The sequence below is a fragment of the Halichoerus grypus genome, chromosome 5 (assembly GCF_964656455.1).
Source record: "Halichoerus grypus chromosome 5, mHalGry1.hap1.1, whole genome shotgun sequence".
NCBI lineage: Eukaryota > Metazoa > Chordata > Mammalia > Carnivora > Phocidae > Halichoerus > Halichoerus grypus.
The window spans coordinates 170,268,851-170,289,507 of record NC_135716.1 but is presented as its reverse complement, the minus strand read 5'-3'; the positions used below and the strand labels follow the sequence as shown (position 1 = coordinate 170,289,507).

The following is a 20,657-nucleotide window of genomic DNA, read 5'->3' as shown; positions in this document are numbered from 1 at the left end:
TTTTGGCTGAGATCCTGCCTGCCACCTCAGCCCAGCTCTTCAGCTTCCCAGAAATTCTGTGCCCTACTGAATATTCCCTTTCAGTGAACTCCTTTTTTGTGTGAAGCGGCTCAGGTTGGTTTCTGTTGCTTGCAATAAGAGGCCTAAAAAAGATACAGCTGCTGAATTAGACGCTCTGCGAGTGATATCTTACACAGATCCAAGTTTGATACCCACTATCTCAACTCTGACAACTCTCCAATGTGTATCTCCAGCCCACTCCTTTCATCTCCAGACTCATATATCCAAAACAAACAAACAAACTCAGATATCCAAACGCCTTCTTGACATCTCCACTTGGATGTCTCAAAGACCTATAAGATTGTACAAACAGGATTCTTGACTTTCCCCCAAACCTGTCTCTCTCCCAGATTTCCCCTTCCTAGGAAAGGGTAAATGACACTCTTCCTTAGGAATCTGGGGACCGTTCTTGACCACCCCCCCACCACGTACTCTATCAACAAGTCTTGACGTTACCACTTATAAAATACTTCTAAAATCTGTCCACTTCTCTCCTCCACCAATCACGGCCCTAGCCACACTTCTAACATCTCTTCCATGAACAGCTGCAACTGCGTCCTTGAGTTTTCTCCTGCTCCCTCTGATCTGATCTCCACACGGCAGCTGATATGATCTTTCTAGAACAGAAATTGGATCATGCTGCTTGCCTGCAAAATAGATAAAATCCAAACCTGCTACCAGGGCCTACAAGCTTGAATATGATCTAGCCCCTGCCTGCCTTCCCAAACTCAGCTGGTCCTGCTCTTCCATCTGCTCATCACTAAGCTTCTGCCCCTCTGGCCTCCTTTCAGTAGCACAGATACTTTAGGTTCTTTACTGCCTGAGGGCCTTTGCTTAAGCTGTTCCCTTGATCCAGAGCACCCTCACACCATTATTCTCTATTAATGCTCCTTTTTAGTTTTCTTCTTTTATTTATTCGTTATTCAACCAATATTTTTTGAGCACCTACTATGGTGTTATGGTAAATACCAGGGGTACAGTGCTGAGATTCGATTCTATTCTCATGGAGGTCAAAATGTAGTGAGAAATCAGATTTTAATAACATCATTCAGATAAATACAAAATATATCTATGATGTGTGCTGCAAAGGGGAGAGATACAGTGCTATTAGGGAGCACTGAGCTAGAATAAAAGCAGAGAAACAAATTAGGAGGCCACTGTAGTGCACCAGGGGAGAGGTGATGGTGGTCTGGACCAGGGTCGGGATGTAGAGAAGTGGGTAGCCTGCGGAGATGTTTATAGAACTGGTGACCCTTGGTGATGAAGGATGTGTGTGGAGGTACAAGGTTTCTGGCTGGTGTTAACAGAATAGAGGGAGGTATAACTCATGGAGAAGGGATACTAGAAGGGCCAGCCTGTGGAGGAAGTCATGAGTGTGGTTTGGACATGTTGAGATTTCTAAGTGAAACCGCCAAGTGAGCAGCTGAACACGAGGGTCTGGGCTGGATGTACCAATGTGTGAGTGAGTCACTTAAAGAAGAGAGAGAGCCGAAGCCATGGGTGTTGATGAGATTGCTCAGGGAGGGGCTAGCATGCAAAGAAATGAGGACCCAGGACCAAACCCCAAGGAAGGCCTTGACCAGGAGGATGAGCCTTCATGCCCCTTATCACAACATTCAATTACTTACTTGTTAATCTGTCTACTAGCTGTCTTGCCCAGAAGACTTGTAAGCACAACAGAGCAAGGCCTGTATTTCTTTTAATAAGCAGTGTGTCCACCCAGTGCATAATACAGGCCCTGGCACTGAGCAGTCCCAAAGGCCCCATGCTGGCTGTGTGTCCCTCAGCAGGACTGGCCTCATCCATTCCTTGGACAACATGATTGGGTTCACTGGTCCCCAGTGTCCAGCAAAAAGCCGAAGTGACGAATTGGCAGTCACAGCCTTCCAAGTCATGATACACCCTCTAGCTCTCCATCTTTTTTTTTTTTTTTAAGCAGGCTCCACACCCAACACAGCCCAACTCAGGGCCTGAACTCACAACCCTGAGATCAAGACCCAAGCTGAGATCAAGAGCTGGATGCCCAACTGACTGAGCCCACCCAGACGCCCCTAGCTCTCCATCTTTTTAATTCCACTAAACCTGAGCTTTCCAAACAGGGTTCCATCTACACCTGGATAACCAAGTAGGCAGAAAGCAGGATGAGCACCGTGCCTCTCCCTGGATCTTAGAATGTGCCAAACAAAGCACAATTGCCATGGATGTGTAGGGGGCAGGGACTTTCCAGGCTCTGCCCCTCTTCTCTGAGAAGCGTTCCCTCCCACAGCACAGGTCTCTGTAGCTACATGAAACCAGGGGTGGAAACCCATTTTCTAGAACCAATCCAGAAGCTGAGCCAGGCCATCAACCTCTCCGCCAGGAACCGGGAAGTGGGACACAAAGACCAGCTTGGTTACCTTCAGACACGAGACCAGTGAGGTCACGGGAATGTGGGGGCTGAAGCCGCCTTCTTCCCCAGAAGATTGTATGATACCTTCTGGGGCCTGTGTGATGACAAGTGAGCAAAAGCACTGTTCAGATGTGCAGAAAGAAGCACAGGGGAGGGAGTCAGAATGATGAAGCAGCTGCCTTTGTTCGTGACGACTTCCCAGCCTTCAAGTGAGGCCCTGGTGTGGTCTACTATTACTTGCCACGCTTCGGTCCCAGGAGGCACCTCTAATTCCTTAAAACAAGTTTCCCTTCAACATAAACAGCTTGAGAGGGCTTATGTTTCTTGCAAACAATCTCGAAGATTACATAATCTTTATTATTTTTTTGTAAAACAAATAAAGACAAATGATGAAGCAGAATATAAGTCATAAGAGTATTACCAACAAAATTCTTTCTAAAGCAAGATTCAAAAAAAAAAAAAAAAAGCAAGGGGCGCCTGGGTGGCTCAGTCGATAGGTGTCTGCCTTCGGCTCAGGTCATGATCCCAGGGTCCTGGGATCGAGCACTGTGTCGGGCTCCCTGCTCAGCGGGGAGCCTGCTTCTCCCTCTCCCACTCCCCCTGCTTGTGTTTCCTCTCTCACTGTCTCTCTCTCTCTGTCAAAAAATAAATAAAATCTTAAAAAAAAAAAAATTAAAAAAAAAAAAAGCAAAACCACAAAGGAAACGAAAAATCTGACTCCAATAAAATATGAGCTATGTAATACAGGACATGATACTAATCGAGGTAAACATTCCTCCTAACCACCACCCCCTTACGATAACGTATTGGGAAACACACATTTCCACAGCAATTACCCCTGGGGAGAGTATAAGGGTTGTGAGGCATGATCAGAGGTGACTTTTGCCTTTTCTTTTATGTTTTTATATGTTTTAATTATAAATGATTATGTCCTGGGCGCCTGGGTGGCTCAGTTGGTTAAGCGACTGCCTTCGGCTCGGGTCATGATCCTGGAGTCCCAGGATCGAGTCCCGCATCGGGCTCCTTGCTCAGCGAGGAGTCTGCTTCTCCCTCTGACCCTCCCCCCCATGCTCTCTCTCTCTCTCATTCTCTCTCTCTCAAATAAATTAAAAAAAAAAAAAAAAAAAAAAAAATAAATGATTATGTCCTTATAACACTATATGTTAACTATATTGGGATTAAAATTTAAAACTTAATAAAAAATTATCATGTCCTTTGTGCAATTAAAACTTCATTAACCTTCAAATAAATATATGAGACACAAGCCTTGGAAGATCTCCTATTTGTGGAAGGCTGCTTTATCTAAGATCTAGTAGGAGATATAAGTTCACTAGTAGTTTGAGATGCACAATACAGCATGAATTCTCAGCACTGGTCAAAGTGGCTTACTTGGTTACTGAATATGCTCTCTTCCCACCAGTCTCCAAATTCACTCACTTACCCTCTCCACTGAATAATGGAGTTCTTCCATTTTTCAAGACCCATCTGGAAGTCACCTTCTCCAGGAAGCTCTCCCTGACTGCACCAGTCCTCACTATTCTCACACTCCCCCACCCCAGTGGCCTCTTATGGCACCTTTTGTACTTTTCTCTAGGCACTCAGGACAGACTCCTGGGATTCCTACTTATCTCCCTAAGATAGGCCACATCTCCCCAACCAGCCAGCAAACCAGAGCAGCATCTCTGTGTCCTTGGTGCTTAGCCCAGAAATGGCATGGAGAACTGGATAGAGAATACATTTAGAGTCAGACAGACCCACTATGGGACACTAGGTGGCTGCCTTAACCTTCTTGGGCCCATTTTCACCTGTGTTCTTGTGAATACCAGTAAGATGATGACTGGAAAGGGGCCCAGAACAGGAAAGAGGTGGTTGACAGAATGATTACTTGTCTTAATATTCCCTCACATTTGTATACTGTTTCACAATTAAAAACAAAAAACTTTCACAACCTAGAGGGGAAAGCAAGGAGGGATTATTAGACCCATTTTAAGGGTGGAGTAACTGAGGTTCAGAGAAGTTACATAGGGAGAACAGGTATTTGCACTTTAGAAGGAAACAGAATAGGACCAGGGGTTAGAATATTTGGGTGGCAATGCCAATTCCTCTACTACCCAGAGGTAGGAGCTTGAAAAAGTCTCTTGTACTCTCTGGACATCAGTTTCTCCAACTTAAATAAGAGTTTCTAGGTGATCTCTATCTTAAACCGTTGCTCAATGCTGACATTCTAGTTTTCACCTGCCCAGAGTCCTTCCTAGTAGGACTGCAAAAAAGGGCTGCAAGTCCCAGGACAGAGTCTCTAGTTACTCCCAGGAAACCAGCGGGGACTGGAAGACTTGCTTTAAGAATCTGTTGCCTTTTAATTCAGCCAAATGGAGCTTCAAGCCTGGGGGTGGGTTAGTCATGCCCAGAATGGGGGTAGGGGTGGAGTGGGGGAGCTGGGGAGTAGGGGGTCCGCGGATGCCAGCACCAAACTGCACGTAAATAGAAACATGAATGCAAAATCAAACAGGAAACCTCAGGAAAGTCCGATCCAAAGGTCAGATTCTAACTTTTCGGACACTGAAATGCTGAAGAGAAAAGCTGTGTTTGGGTGCTCCAGGCTTTCTGCTGTCAAAACAAACCCTCACTCGCATGCACCCAACCAAAGTCCTGAAGGCCAACGAGGCCGGATTTTTGTCCGGCCTGAACTGGCGCAAAGCTGAGCCCTGACCAGAGTCTACGACAGCCTCCAGACCCGTTCCAAGGGCTCCCCCTGCTACTCGCCCCCACCCCCTCCGCTCGTTCCCCAGCACACACAAGTGCTAACACACACCAGCCCGGCAAGGCCAGATGCAGAGGCACAAATGGGCATTTCTGTCCCTGGAGAAAGGTTCATAGTCCAGTCCCTTCTCCTGCTCCTGCTCTAACATTTTAATGAACAACCTGGAGAGGAGGGTGAACTGTGAAAGGCCTAAGGATGCCAGCGGCACTGAACTCTTCCAGGTCACGAAATGTGAGGCTATGAAGACAACCCTCAGGAAGCACCCTCCCGTCAGGATGACAGTTTCCCTGTGAACCTCCCAGAAACACAGAACCCACATTCATAGGCGGTGGACTCCAAGTTACTGGTTCTGCCCGAGGAAAGAAGCCAAAAGGTCATCGGCTGCTTCTTATTTTAATGAAAGCCTGTAACCCTACTATGTGCAATGCCCTAGGCTAGGCTCTGTGAGAGAAATGGGGACACAAGAGACCCGGTCACTGGCTAAAAAGGTCCATCAATTAACCTGATAATCATCCCATTTATCAAGATGCATGCTTTACACTCACTGACATATAATACCATAGCCCTGTGAGGTAAACATTATTATCCCATTTTATAGATGCCAAAAGTGAGGCTCAAACAGATCAGGTCACATACCCAAGCTCACACGGCTGGCAAACTGCAGGGCCAGAATCTGAACACAGCTCTGCCTCTCGCAAAGTCAATGCTCTTTCCACAATCCTCTATCACCCCTAGAGAGAGATGCACACAGACTCTGGGATGGGGGTTCAGCCTGCCAGGGAGAGGCGGAGAAGGAGATACTCCTCAAGACACTGTCCCAGGGTATTATGAACTATTGAGCTTTGTATGTGCCACACAGTAGGCGCTGAATACTCTTATGGTGAAGGATGGAAGATGAGAGCTCCTGCTGAAGTCCAAAATGCCACCCAATTCGGGGCATCCTCTGAAAGGGGGATGCACAACCACATTATTCTCCCTTGGCCCAAAGCCACAGGGTGTCTGTCCTAGAACAGTCCCCGCAGAGGAGGCCCCGCAGAGTGCAGCAGGTCGGGAGAAGAGGAATGAACTCCAGCACAGACGGGAATGGGGTGGGGCAGCCTGCAAGGGCGAAAGAAAAGGCCTGGGACGCGTTGCTGGGAAAGACAAAGAGAAAAGGGGAGGGGAGGGGAGACTACAAACTTGCCAACAGCCTGGCCAAGGTGAACCCCGTCTCCTGGCGCCTTCTCATTCGCATTCATTCCACAAGCGCCGGCCAAATCTCAGAACCAGCAGCCAGGGGGAGGGGGCCTCCCTGCAGCCGGGAAGAAGTTAAGTTCAGGACCTAGGCGGGAAGGCCTGTTTTCCAGGAGGGGAGTGACTTGTGGAGCAAACTTGTGGGGCTCCGAAGATGAAAACCCAAACAGATGCAGTGAGGCGCTGAACAAACACGAATGCGACGGGTCGGGTCAACAAGAGCACTGGGGTTACGACCCCGACCTGTGAAGTCCGTCATTGAGATGACCTCAAGGCCACCCGCACAAAAAGTCCCTCGGGCCCTCCCCGGGACTCGACAGTGAGGACGCCGAAGTTTGAGATGCACTCGGTTCTCACAGATCTAGAGAGGAGTCAGGTTTCTGGGGCGCGGTAAGGGCCATCGCAGCTCCGGTCACGCCCGTAAAGGTCAAGGAGAAGCCCTGCCGGGACCCCCGACCCCTCCCGCCTCGGCCTCCTCACCTCCTCCCGCGCCAGGGCCGCCCCCCGGCACCGGGGCATCTTGGCGGCAAAGGCGGCGGCCCCGGCCGGGGAGCTGAGGTCCTCCGCGGTGACGGCCAGGAACTCGGCGACGCTGAGCTGCTCGGGCATGGCGGGCGCGGGGCAGGGGCGCCGGGACTGCCGGAGCGGGGCGCGGGGGGCGCTCGCTGCACGGAGCTGGGCCGCCCTCACAGCCCGCCGAGCGCCGTCGGGGCCTCCGCACGCCCCGCCCCCTCCGCGCCGCCCCGCCCCTGGCCTTCCAGCCTCTTGGCTCCCCCTCCAACCACCACCTTAGCCTGGACAGCCCGGCCCAGGCCCCTCGCCGGGCTCCCCAGCCCCACCCCCAGGCCTCCCAGCCCGAGAACTCCGCCCCTGAGTCACTGCCCCGCCCCCGGCCCTTCGCCGGGCTCCTCGGCCCCGCCACCAGGCCTCCGAGCCCGGGAGCTCCGCCCCTCACCGGGCCCCTCGGCTCCGCCCCCAGCCCACCCAGCCCGAGAGCTCCGCCTCTCGCCGGGCTCCTCAGCCCCGCCCCCAGCCCGCCCAGCCCCTGAGAGCTCTGTCGTGCCTCTGCACCGACCCGGCCTCCCTGGAAGCTTCTCGGCTGCTTCTCCCTCCCGGCCCCTCCACGGCCACGCCCCCTTTCATCCCTCTCCTGGGCCTCCCAAGTTCGCTTCCCTCCCACCGCCCGGGTGCCCCACCTCCGCGTCCCTCCTGCACGCGCTTTGTGTTTTCTCTTACGGATTCGTTCCCAGGTTCCCAGCCCCCGTGACCTCACCCCTTCAGCCTCACCCAGACTCCGGCCCCCATCTCTCCAGCAAGCCCACCTGGTCTCGGCCCCCCTCTCCGCTCCCAGTTGCACCGCTCCCTTGCTCCTCACACCCAGCACTCGGCCTCGGCTCAGAGCCGCCCACCCGCCCCTTTTGGCTTCGGCCCCTGCGGGGTCTGTGTGGCTCAGTGCCGTTGGGTAGCTGTGTGATCTGGGGGAAAGTACATTCCTTCTTGGAACCTCAGTGTCCTTCTCTGCAAAGTGAGAAGTCTGCTGCCCACTAACTTGTGATGTTGCGAGGAAAAAAACTAACACGTGCGTGTAGCGAATAAGCGCTGAGCAACCCGCTCGCCCTTTGCGGACCCTCTCACCGTGCCCTCATTCTTCTTGGGCTCAGTATGGTGCCTTTCACTCCTCAACCCTGCTCGCTGTCCACCGGGCTGAAGACTGCCACTCGTCCCCACTATTAACCCTTGCCTGTTGGGAACCACCTATATCTTGGGTGGATGAGGAACGGGGTTCAGGATAGAAATCCATTTCGGTTTTGTTCTGGAGCCTGAAGTCCTATGGAAAGGATTTCTTCAGGTAAAAAAAAAAAAAAAAAGTCAGGGAAGCACTGCGATGAAGAATATTGGCTTTGGAATTGGATAGATCGGAGTTCTAATCCAGATGGCTGCAGTCGACCAGCTGTGCGCAGCTGAGTAAATATGCTTGCTTCGCTAAACTTGAATTTTCTTTTTCTTTCTCTCTCTCTCTTTTTTTTTTTTTGAGTGGGAGAGAGAGGCAGGGGGAGGGGCAGAGGGAGAGAGAGAATCTTAAGCAGACTCCACGCCCAACGGGGCTGATCTCACAACCCTGAGATCATGACCTGAGGCAAAATCAAGAGTCCCAGGCTTAACTAAGCCACCCAGGCTCCTCCAAACCTAAATTTTCCACTCTTAAAGTGGCCTAATAGTATTTTACTCCATAAGGTGATTGAGAGTATTACATACTCTACATAGGAAAAAAACACTAAAAAAATATACACTAAGATACTACCTGCTGAGGACATTATGAGTAATTTTTTCTTTTGGCTAATTTGTATATCCTAACTTCTCTGTAAGGAGCATATACTACTTGTGTAATAGAATTAAAAGTTGAAAAATTGTGTACAGTCTGATGGAGGAGATAGGACAAATATGCTGTGAAATACAACTCAGTCACCCTTCAACTCACTCCAGTTTGCTTTCAGCAGGAATCCCTCCAGAGTTATTTCAAGGTCAACGAGGATCTCTCTCTTGAAAGGCAACAGGCACTTTTCTTGCTTGACTTCTAGGAGTATTTTGCACTGTTAACCACTCCCTCCTTCTTGAAACACTCTTTCCTTTGAATTCTGAGACAGTTACTTTCCTTGGTGGTCTTCCTCCCTCTCTGGCTGCTCCTCGGGGCCCTTTCTCAGATGGTCTTCCTCTGCATGTATCTTAAATGCTGGAATCACTGGGAGCTCTCTGCTAGAGCCTTTACTCTTCTCACTCCACGCAGGCCTTCTGGACACTTTCATCCATCCCCACCAGCTTCCTTCACACCATTAATGTTGATGCTTTCTGTGTTAGTTTCCTATTGGGGTTGTAACAAATTATTGCAAACTTGGTGGCTGCAAACAACACACTTTATTCTCTTACAGTTCTGGAGGTCAGAAGTCTGAAATGAGTTTCACAGCATGGAAATCAAAGTACCAGCAAGGCTGCACTCCCTCTGGAGACAGTAGGTGGGCATCCATTTCCTTACCTTTCCCAGCTTCTAGAATTACATTTCTCACATTCTTTGGCTTATAGTCAAGTTCCTCCATCTTCAAGGGCATCTTGCTTCTGTGTCATATCATACTGCTTTCGTTTCTGCAGTCAGATCTCCCTCAGTCTCCATTTTATAAGCACATTTGTGATTACATTTAGGATCCACCCAGCTAATCCACAATAATTTCCCTATCTCAGGATCCTTAAATTAATCACATCTACAAAATTCCTTTTGGTATATGAGATAATATTTATAGGTTCCAGGGATTAGGACTTGCATATCTTTGGGGACCATCACTGAGGCTACCACATCTTCCAAGGCTCTAGCTCCAGTTCAGACCCTTTTCTAGTTTAAGGTCTATGTATCCAAAGGCCCATGGGATGGTTTCAGATGCTTATCTCACAGACAGACCTCTCAAACTCTACATTGTCTAAAACTGAACTCATCATCTTGTACCCTGCCCCCGGCTCTGGCTCCTTCTCTGTCCCTGTCTTGGTGAAAGCTACCACCATGTACCCCGTCGGGGTCATCCTCTCCATCTCCTTCCACCAACTTCCACTCAATCCTGTCTTATCACTATCTCCTAATGTCTCACCGGTATGGCCACTTTCTCCTTCTCCAGGCCAACCCGTCCAGGCCAAGCCACCTCTCACCTCCTCACCAGTCTCCCTGCCCCCAGTCTTGCATGTCTGATCTGATACGGCCCTGCTTAGAGCTCTCCAATGGTCTGCATTGCTCTCTGGGTGAAAGATGAACTTTCTTTCATGGCTAGCTGGTCCTGCACGATCTTGTTGCTCCTGCCATTTACAGCCTTATCTCTCACCCCACCCCCCTATTCCTGACATCATCTGAGCCCTCTCACTATACTGCCTGCTGCCTGTAATACTCCCCGACCTCCTTTCAGCTGCCCAAATTCAATGTCACTTGCTTCAGGAAGCCTTCCCCAGTGTCTCTCTAGGGATTCCCACAGGACCTGGTATGCCCTGCTACAGCACTTCTCACTGTGCTCTGTAATCACCTGCTTGCTGATCTGGGTCTCTGGCCCACATATTTATTTACTGAGCACCTACTATGTACCAGTCACAATGCCAAGGGGCTTAAGCAATAGTTTGCTCAATACCCCCAATAACCCAGTGAGGCAGGTAACATTATTCTTGCCATCTCTGTGTGATAGGTGGGAAAACTAAAGCTTAGAGAGGTTAATTTGTATAAAATCAGAATGAACAAGCAATAGAACCCAGATTCCAAGCCAGGTCTGCATGACTCAGAAGGCTGTTTTTGTTTTGTTTTGTTAATCACCAAGCTATGCCACCTAACTTGAAAATATTGCCTCTTGCAAATTAAGTAGATATAAATGCTCCATATATTCTCTCCTATAATTAAAACATGCCACCCACCAGAGGCAGAATACTGTCATAATATCTTGCAGGCTAACAAATTCCTTACGATCTTGTAAAGCAACTACTTCAAGGTCAAATCCTTTATCAAATGCTCAAACGAAGAGACACATGCTACCATGGTGGGCCCCTTTCTGAAGCTTAAGTTTTTGTTGTTGTTGTTTTTTTAAGATTATTTATTTATTTATTTATTTGACAGAGGGAGACCCAGCGAGAGAGGGAACACAAGCAGGGGGAGTGGGAGAGGGAGAAGCAGGCTTCCCGCAGAGCAGGGAGCCTGATATGGGGCTCGATCCCAGGACCCTGGGATCATGACCTGAGCCGAAGGCAGACACTTAACGACTGAGCCACCCAGGCACCCCTGAAGCTTAAGTTTTATTTCAAGACTTTTGGGAGAAAATTAAATAACAAATGGTAAGTAAATTACAGCATTTTGGGGAAATAAGATAAACCCGGGGCTATATCAGCATAAGTTAATAAAATTTGGGGGAATTCTCAGAGAAAATATGTGCCTTCAAGGAAATTTCCAGTGGTTTCAAGTTATTTGCCCAGACCACCCTACGAAACCATTCACACTTTACTAGGGCTATTTCAAGGGAAGAGTTTGAGACACACTACTTATACAACAGCAGTTTCTAGGTCCCTGGACCAACCTATACAAATCTGACTCCCGGAAATTTACTTATTCACTCAACAAACATTCACCAGGCAGTTCCAGGCGGATTCCTGAGTGGCAAATGAGTAGTGGGGAAGGTGTGGATACAGAGATTGGCACGATATGGGGAGGTTCCCAAGGAACTTGAACTCAAGTAATTGTAAGAAGGAAATTGTAGATACCGTTGAAGAGGTGCTATGGAAATGAGGGGTTAGGAGGGGAAAAGAGAGTCCTTTCCGTGTGTGACTCAGGGAAGCTGGGGAGGCTTTAGAGAAGAAAGGACACCTGAGGTGAGCCCTGAAGGATTTGAGGGAGCTGGGGACAGAATGAGCCAAGGCAGGGAAGAAAGATGAAGAAAGAAAATCTGCTCCCATCAGCACAGATGCGTGCCGTAACAACTCTCGTAATAAAGCAGTTGCTCTTGATCTCACTTCTCCCTCCAGCTACTGCCTCATTTCTCTGCTCCCCTTTGCAGCTGGAGTCATTGAAAGTCACTGCTGTCTTCACTCTATCCAATTCTACTCCTCCAATATTTTTCTTTTCAGTAAAATAACCCTTTTGCTTTTATTGAAGTATTCTGTGAACAACTCAATTAAACTGAGAATTTCCCTAAGTTTCCAGGCTTGAGGAAATCTCTAAGTAATTGATAGGTGTTTGATACCCTGTTGTGCCCAAGATTATGTTTATATTGGAGCAAAATAAAGGAGAAAAATATAAGGATCCCTGTGTTTGATGTACCTAATGCAGATGACCTCTTTCAATGTCACCACTTTCTTTCTTCCTTTTTTTTAAGATTTTATTTATTTATTTGAGAGAGAGCGCATGAGCACGAGAGCAGGATGGAGAGGGAGAGAGAATCTGAAGCAGGCTCCCTACTGAGTGCAGAGCCCAACTCGGGGCTTGATCCCAGTACTGCGAGATCATGACCTGAGCCAAAATCAAGAGTCAGATGTTTAACTGACTGAGCCACCCAGGTGCCCCAGTGTCCTCGCTTTCTAAATAGAACCTCTTAAGATAGCTTCTCTTCCTTTCTGCGTGCACCCAGTAGTATAGTCAGGAACAGCTGCCCAGACATCATTCACTGGCATCATTGGATTATTGTGCTTGATTTGGGGTCTCAGGCATATTGCATCTGTCAAGAGGAGAACCCAGGGTGTGGCTGGGATTGAGTGCTGGGGAGGGTGAAAAACGAGCTCAGAGAGACCTGGAAGCATGATCCGTGGAGCCACCAGGGACAGCAATAGGAGTTCCGGAAAGAGACCTGAACTCCAATATTTATTCTCTTAAATTCCCTCAGATCAGGCTTTTGTTCCCACTAGCCACTGCAACTGCTTGCATTCAGGTCACTGGTGCCCACATGTTGCTGAACCCAGTGCTCAGTGCTCAGTCCTCACCTTGCTTGGCCTCCCTTCCTTGGTCTCGGGGACACCACACTGCCTTGATTTTCTTCCCCCCTCACTGGTGGCTTCTTTTTGATCTCCCATGTCCGTTCTTCCTGTTTTTTTTTCTGGTTTCTTAACACTGAGATCCCGGGCCTTGGTCATCTCCTCTTCTATGTGTGCTCAGTCCCTTGATGATCTCAGCTAGTCCCATTGCTTTAAATACCATTTAGATCCTGATGATTCCCAAACTTGTAACTCCAGCCTGGACCTCTCTCCTGAACTTTAGTCTCCTGTATCCATCTGCCTGCTTGATGCTTCTGGAAGGCAAATGGGGTATCTTGAACTTCACGTATCCAAAGCTGAACTTTAGATTTCCCTCCCCAAAGCTCCTTCCCCACAGTGAGAAATCTCTTGCATCTACCTCCAAAATAGATTCCAAATCCACCACTCTTCATCACCTCACTGCTACCAGACTGATTTAAGCCATATCATCTCCTGCCTGGATTACTTCAGGAGCCTTCTAATTGGTCTCTTGGCTTCCATCCTTGCTCCACTATAGTCTACTCTCAACAGAGAAGCAAACGATCCTTTAAAATATCATGTCAGGGGGCACCTAGGTGGCTCAGTAGTTAAGCGTCTGCCTTCGGCTCAGGTCATGATTCCAGGGTCCTGGGATCGAGCCCCGCATCGGGCTCCCTGCTCTGCGGGAAGCCTGCTTCTCCCTCTCCCACTCCCCCTGCTTGTGTTCCCTCTCTCGCTGTGTCTTTCTCTGTCAAATAAATAAAAATCTTAAAAAAAAAAAAATCATGTCAGATCATGTAATTTCACTCCTTAAAAGCCTCTAATGAGGGGCACCTGGATGGCCCAGTCAGTTAAACATCCAACTCTCTTGATTTCAGCTCCAGCCACGATCTGAGTCATGAGATTGAGCCCTGCATCAGGCTCTGAGCTCAGCGGGGAATGTGCTTAAGATTCTCTCTCTCCCTCTCCCTGGCTCTCTTGCTCGCTCTCTCTCTCTCTCTAAAATAAAGAAATAAATCTAAAAAAAAAAAAACACATTTAATGGTTCCTCATTTCACTCAGACTAAATGCCAAGTTTCAACATGGCCTGCAAGTCCCTACATAATCTGCCTCCCTCTGCCCTCATCTACCCTTACTCTTTCCCTTGTTCTCCACCTCTGTTGCAGTCGCACTGACTTCCTTGTTCCTTAAATGTACTAGGCACACTCTCGCCACAGGGCCTTTGCACTGGCTGCTCCCACTGCCTAGAATGCTCTTTCCACAGATATCCACATGGTCAACTCCTTCACCTTTTTTTCAGTCTTAGCTCAACTGTCACCACCTTAATGATGCTTATCCTGACCGTCTCATTTAAAACTGCAATCACCTGTTTCTCCCCATACTCTCCATCAGCCTTAGCCTGCTCTATTTTTTTTTCCTATTTAGCACTTATACCTTTTAATATGCTGCTTTTCTTATTTGTCTATGTTTTATTGTTTGCTCCCTCCATTAGAATATAAGTTCTGTGAGAGCACGGACTTCTTTGTCCTTATTAGGGCTTGGTGGGAAGCCAGGTTATGTATCCAGGCTTTGGAGCCAGACTGCCTGGATTTGAATCCTGGCTTTGCTGTCTACCTTGAGTAAATAGCTTAATCTCTGTGGGCCTCAGTTTTCTCATCTGTAAAGTGGGGGAACAATGGCATTTCCCTCATTATGTTATAGAAATGGGTTAAATGATGTGATGGATACAAAGGATTTGGTGGAGTGCCTGAGTGGCTGAGTCAGTTAAGTATCTGCCTTCAGTTCAGGTCATGATCTCAGGGTCCTGAGATCAAGCCCCGCATTGGACTCCCTGCTCAGCGGGGAGTCTGCTTCTCCCTCTGCCTCTGCCTCTCCCCGCCCCCCGCAGTTTGTGCTCTCTCTCCCGCTTGCTTTCTCTCTCTCAAATAAATAAAATCTTTAAAAACAACAACGACAACAACAAAGGACTTGGCAACAGTGTCTGGCACATAGTATGTCTTAGCTCAGTAAATGTCAGTTATTGTCCCCACATCTCTCCATAGTAGCAATGCTGTAAACATTTGCTGGATCAAGGTGTCATTATTCCCATTTTACTGATGCCCAAAGTTACATGACTAGTGAGTGACAGGGACAGAGTTAGAATCCAGGTTTATCTAATGTCCCAATATCTTGCTTCTTCCACTGCTCCATGATCTATCTATCTTCTGGAGATTCAAGGCTGAGCTCCAGGGAGTGGAGAATTCGCATTTCATGTCATGGGGTGAGATGAGACCAGAGACTAGAAGAAGTGAAAAATGAGCATCACCAAGGGAAAATGGCTTCAAAGAGGGGCTTCTCCCCACCCTTAAGATCAAGCCCATACTCTTTTGCGAGGCCACAAGCCCCTTCCCATCTAGCCCCATCTGTCTCTCCAATCGTCTCTCTCAGGAGAAGAAAACGGACCTCTGCCCAGTTCCTAAGGCCACCAGACCCCCACCTCTGGTCACACACTGGCTGTTCCTTTTCCCTGCACTATTCTTTTTTTTTTTTTTTTTAAAGATTTTATTTATTTATTAGAGAGAGAGACAGCAAGAGAGGGAACACAAGCAGGGGGAGTGGGAGAGGGAGAAGCAGGCTTCCCGCTGAGCAGGGAGCCCGATGCAGGGCTCGATCCCAGGACCCTGGGATCACGACCTGAGCCGAAGGCAGTCGCTTAACCAACTGAGCCACCCAGGCGCCCCTACCTGCACTATTCTTCCAGCTTCTTTGCCAGGCCGTCTCCTAATCATCCTCATGACCCAAATATCACTGCCTTAGGAAACCTTCCCTTCCTGTGCCCTTCCTGTAGGCCCCCTTGCTTCCCCATTATATTTCATGTTTTCTTGTTTTTCCCTCGCTCCCTGTGTGTGTAGGTGTGTGTAAAGACCCACTCCCACCCTTTGCTAGACTGTGAGCTCCATGATCCTGTGGCTTCAAGCTGTGCAAGATCTTTCCTACCCAAAGGGTCCCACAAGAAACTGGCCAATACTCAAGAACCAAGAGCAGCTACTCTCCAGGGCCAAAGGGTCTTCATTTGCATATCCTCAGTTCAAGCCGCCAGTAGAGACTAATATTAGAATATCAACTCTTAAATCCCCTTGAGAGAGAGTTGGGTAGCCACGGTCTGGATCAGAAGCTCACAAGGCTCCATGTTGTACAACTCCAGGATTGTGAATTGCGGTCTACGTCATGGTGCCCCTTAGAGTTGGGCAGTGCACAACCTGCACAGCTGGGAAGCGGGACAAAGTAGCCCTGGGTGCCCACTAGCATGAGCCAGGCTCTCCATGAGCTGTGGAAGCCCGCCAACACACAGAGTCCAAGTATAGCTGCGGGGACCCATCCCTGTGCACCCAGAGGCAATTTTCAGAGAAGGGTATGGACGGATCAGATACACAAAGGTCTATAGTTATCATCAGAGTCCCAAAGGGTCTGCAAACCCACAAAAGGTTGAAAACTCCTGAAGAGATATTCTGTGAACATGTAAAAATATTCATATTAAAAGGGTGTATGTGTGAGTCCATATGCACAGCTGATCACCCCCACTATTCCTGAGAAGGGGAGTTGGGGTGGGGTCGGTCTCCCATGACATGAAATGATAATGCAAATAATGATAACAGTTATCAGACTTGCTTTGTGTAGGTAATGTGTAAGTCCATTACATACATGCAATAACCCATAGAACAGTCTCGAAGGTAGATACTATTATCATCCCCATTTTATAGAGTAGGAAACTGAGGCAGAGAGTAGTGAGGAACTTGCCTGGGACCAAGAAACAAACACAGGCAATCTGGCCGTGAACCTGTGCTCAGTGCCTGGGCTTCTGTCTCCCCTGGCCTAGTTGAAGGCAGACCCGAGGCAGGGTGGTACCCTGTTTGTCTTCACCAACCTCCTCATTGGAGGGGGAGGATGTCCGGGGCCCTCCAACAGTGTGCCACTGCTCCAGCCAGCACAGGCCCCCAGCACCTTGGACTGAAGCCCACCCAGGCAACCTCAAGTGGAAGCTGTCACGGTGGGCTAAAGTCTTCTCAAGCCGAGTGGGGACAAGCTTTGGAGACAGGCCGGGGTCTCAGTGCTGGCTGTGCTCTTTACCAGTTCCGGCAAGCCTCAGTTTCCCCATATGGAACAAGAAGGTAACAATGCCCATGTCATGGGGCTATTGTGAGGATTAAAGGGAGCATGTTCATAAAGTATACAACACTGTAAGCACTTAGAAAATGCTGACCGATGTTTTTATTGGTCTTCGGTTGAGGAAAAGAAGACTCCTTGCAGATTTCTGGAGGTCTATCCCATAGCTCTGGAGGGAGGAGGTCTCAAATGGGTCTCACTGGGCTAAAATCAAGGTGTTGGCAAGGCTGTGTTCCTTCTGGAGGCTCTGCCCATCTGGTACCCTGCCTTTCCAGCTTCAAGAGGCTGCCCGCATTCCTGGCTCACGGCCCCTCCCTCCGTCTCCAAAGCCGGCAGTGCACCATCTTGAAATCACTCACTGACTCTGGCTCTGATCCTCCTCCCTCTGTCACTTATAAGGACCCTGTGCTACATGGGGCCTGCCTGGATAATCCAGAATAATCTCCCCATCTCAAGGTCAGCTGATTATCAGCCTTAATTCCATCTGCGATCTTCATTTCCCCTTGCCGTGTAACATAACATATTCACAGGCTCTGGGGATTAGAACATGAACATCTTTGGGGCCATTATTTTGCCCGCTACAGTGGGTAAGCAAGAAAACGCTGTGATGTACTAGAATTTTGAGCTGTGAGCATACTTGTGCTCAAAAATCTACCATGGCTCCCCACTGCCTCAGACCCCTCAGCCTGGTGAGCAAAGCTTTTCATGAACGGGTCTCTATCCCACTCGTGAACGGGGCACTTCCTGGCCTGCTTGCCTCCGCTCTGCCTGAAAGGCTTTTTCTTCCATTTGTGATCTGCCTCTCACTGTGTGACTTCAGAGACATCCCTTCCCTTGCCCCCTCTAGCTGCTTTCTCATCTCTGAGAGAATTCGTTCTCCACTCCTCCCCGCCGCGCCCCCCCCCCCCCGTGTTGATGTAAAGAGGACCAGGCTTAGGACAGTGCCAGGCATCTTGCTGGGGCTGAATGAATGGCCTAGAGCTCTCCCTCTGCAAGTGCCCTCGCCCTGTGTCTTGACTTCCTAGTGGCTGCTCAATAAAAACTTGTGAATTTCGTTTTAGGGAAAACTACTGGCTTGAATCCTGATGAAAAATGCTGGCAAAATGAGAAGAGCTAAAACAGCCAAGCTGAGTATGTGTGGTCAAAGGAATGCTAATTGCCTTCACACCCGTGAGCATTTTCCTTCTATGCCTCACGACCACACAGTACAATAACGATCACGCGTATCATCACAATGGACGGCAGATCAGCTGTTGCAAGTTTATGGTCATTTATCACACACATGATTCCCCAGCACCTCTAAGGAGCCTACGTGGTGTTGACTGGCTTGTCTCAGGGGATGCGCTGCCTGGGCAAGAAGATGACTGTAGCCAGGACGCTGCCTCCAGGCTTCCCGCCAGGACTTGTTACCTTAGAACACCAAACACACACACACACACACACACACACACACACACCCCATGCTTCCTTTGCTGCTCCTGGAGCAAGGAGTCTCCTCACATCTAAGTTTGCAGGACACAAGTCACGTTCTTCATGGGCGAAAGGCTGTGTCTTTGTTTCACGAGCATCTAGCATTGCACATACCAAGGAGACATCCAAGGTCAGAATGGAACCCCCATCATGCCAGGTAGGAGGCTGGGCTACCAGGTAGTTAAGACCAGGAGTCTAGGAGCTTGGCTGACCTGATTCTAGTCCTGTGCCTTCACCAGGCCTGGGGTTGGGGTGGAGTAGGTGAGGGGCCTCTCTGGCCTCTGCCTCCTGCCTCGCCCCAGTCACAACCCGTCCACCACCTCCGGCTGTGTGACTTCAGGCAAGTAGCTCCACCTCTCTGAGCCTTGCGGGGGATAATACCTATTCTATAAGGTGTGTGGGGGGAGGAGATTAAATAAAATAAAACCTGCTCCTTAATGGTCTCAGTAAATTGTGATTCTTTTCCTAAATTTGGCATTAGGCAGAATGGCCACCAGAGGGCAGCAGTCCCCATGCTGGGAAAGTAACGTGCCTGGTAATCCGTGATTCCCTTGGAAGGAACACACACACACACACACACACACACACACACGCAGAAGCGCGTGCGAGAAAGAGTGTGTGTGTGTGTGTGTGTGTGCATGCGTCAGGAGGGTTGTGTGCCTTGATTGGGTCAACACAGCCACCAGGCAGCAGATACACTGGCATTCTGCCGGTCACTCATGGCTGTGGTCACTTGAGGATTGGCAAGAGCCTGACACCAGTGAATTGAGATTTACTGGGACACTCTATTCTTTTTTTTTTTTTAATTTTTTTTATTGTTATGTTAATCCCCATATATTACATCATTAGTTTTAGATATAGTGTTCCATGATTCATTGTTTGTGCATAACACCCAGTGCTCCATGCAGAACGTGCCCTCCTCAATACCCATCACCAGGCTAACCCATCCTCCCACCCCCCTCCCCTCTAGAACCCTCAGTTTGTTTTTCAGAGTCCATCATCTCTCATGGTTCTTCTCCCCCTCCGATTTCCCCCCCTTCATTCTTCCCCTCCTGCTACATTCTTCTTTTTTTTCTTTCTTAACATATATTGCATTATTTGTTTCAGAGGTACAGATCTGAGATTCAACAGTCTTGCACAATTCACAGCACTTACCAGAGCACATACCCTCCCCAGTGTCCATCACCCAGTCACCCCATCCCTCCCACCCCACCCCCCACTCCAGCAACCCTCAGTTTGTTTCCTGAGATTAGGAATTCCTCATATCAGTGAGGTCATATGATACATGTCTTTCTCTGTTTGACTTATTTCGCTCAGCATAATACCCTCCAGTTCCATCCACGTCGTTGCAAATGGCAAGAGCTCATTCCTTTTGATGGCTGCATAATATTCCATTGTATATATATACCACATCTTCTTTATCCATTCATCTGTCGATGGACATCTTGGCTCTTTCCACAGTTTGGCTATTGTGGACATTTCTGCTATAAACATCGGGGTGCACGTACCCTTTCGGGTCCCTACTTTTGTATCTTTGGGGTAAATACCCAGTAGTGCAATTGCTGGATCATATGGTAGCTCTATTTTCAACTTTTTGAGGAACCTCCATACTGTTTTCCAGAGTGGCTGCACCAGCTTGCATTCCCACCAACAGTGTAGGAGGGTTCCCCTTTCTCCGCATCCCCGCCAACATCTGTCATTTCCTGACTTGTTAATTTTAGCCATTCTGACTGGTGTGAGGTGGTATCTCATTGAGGTTTTGATTTGGATTTCCCTGATGCCGAGCGATATTGAACACTTTTTCATGTGTCTGTTGGCCATTTGGATGTCTTCTTTGGAAAAATGTCTGTTCATGTCTTCTGCCCATTTCTTGATTGGATTCTTTGTTCTTTTGGTGTTGAGTTTGATGAGTTCTTTATAGATTTTGGATACTAGCCCTTTATCTGATATGTCATTTGCAAATATCTTCTCCCATTCTGTCAGTTGTCTTTTGGTTTTGTTGACTGTTTCCTTTGCTTTGCAAAAGCTTTTTATCTTGATGAAGTCCCAATAGTTCATTTTTGCCCTTGCTTCCCTTGCCTTTGGCGATGTTTCTAGGAAGAAGTTGCC

At 48.6% G+C, this 20,657-nt stretch overlaps 1 protein-coding gene across 1 annotated transcript in view; it reads right to left on the bottom strand.

Annotated features, from left to right (window-relative positions):
- ASAP3 (ArfGAP with SH3 domain, ankyrin repeat and PH domain 3) overlaps window positions 1–7,231 on the bottom strand; it is a 48,648-nt gene extending 41,417 nt beyond the window's left edge. Inside the window, 1 exon segment of the mRNA XM_036089042.2 lies at window positions 6,924–7,231. Within this exon segment, the coding sequence (XP_035944935.2) occupies window positions 6,924–7,052 (129 nt within the window). The 5' untranslated portion in view covers window positions 7,053–7,231.
- Window positions 7,232–20,657: the final 13,426 nt, after the last annotated feature.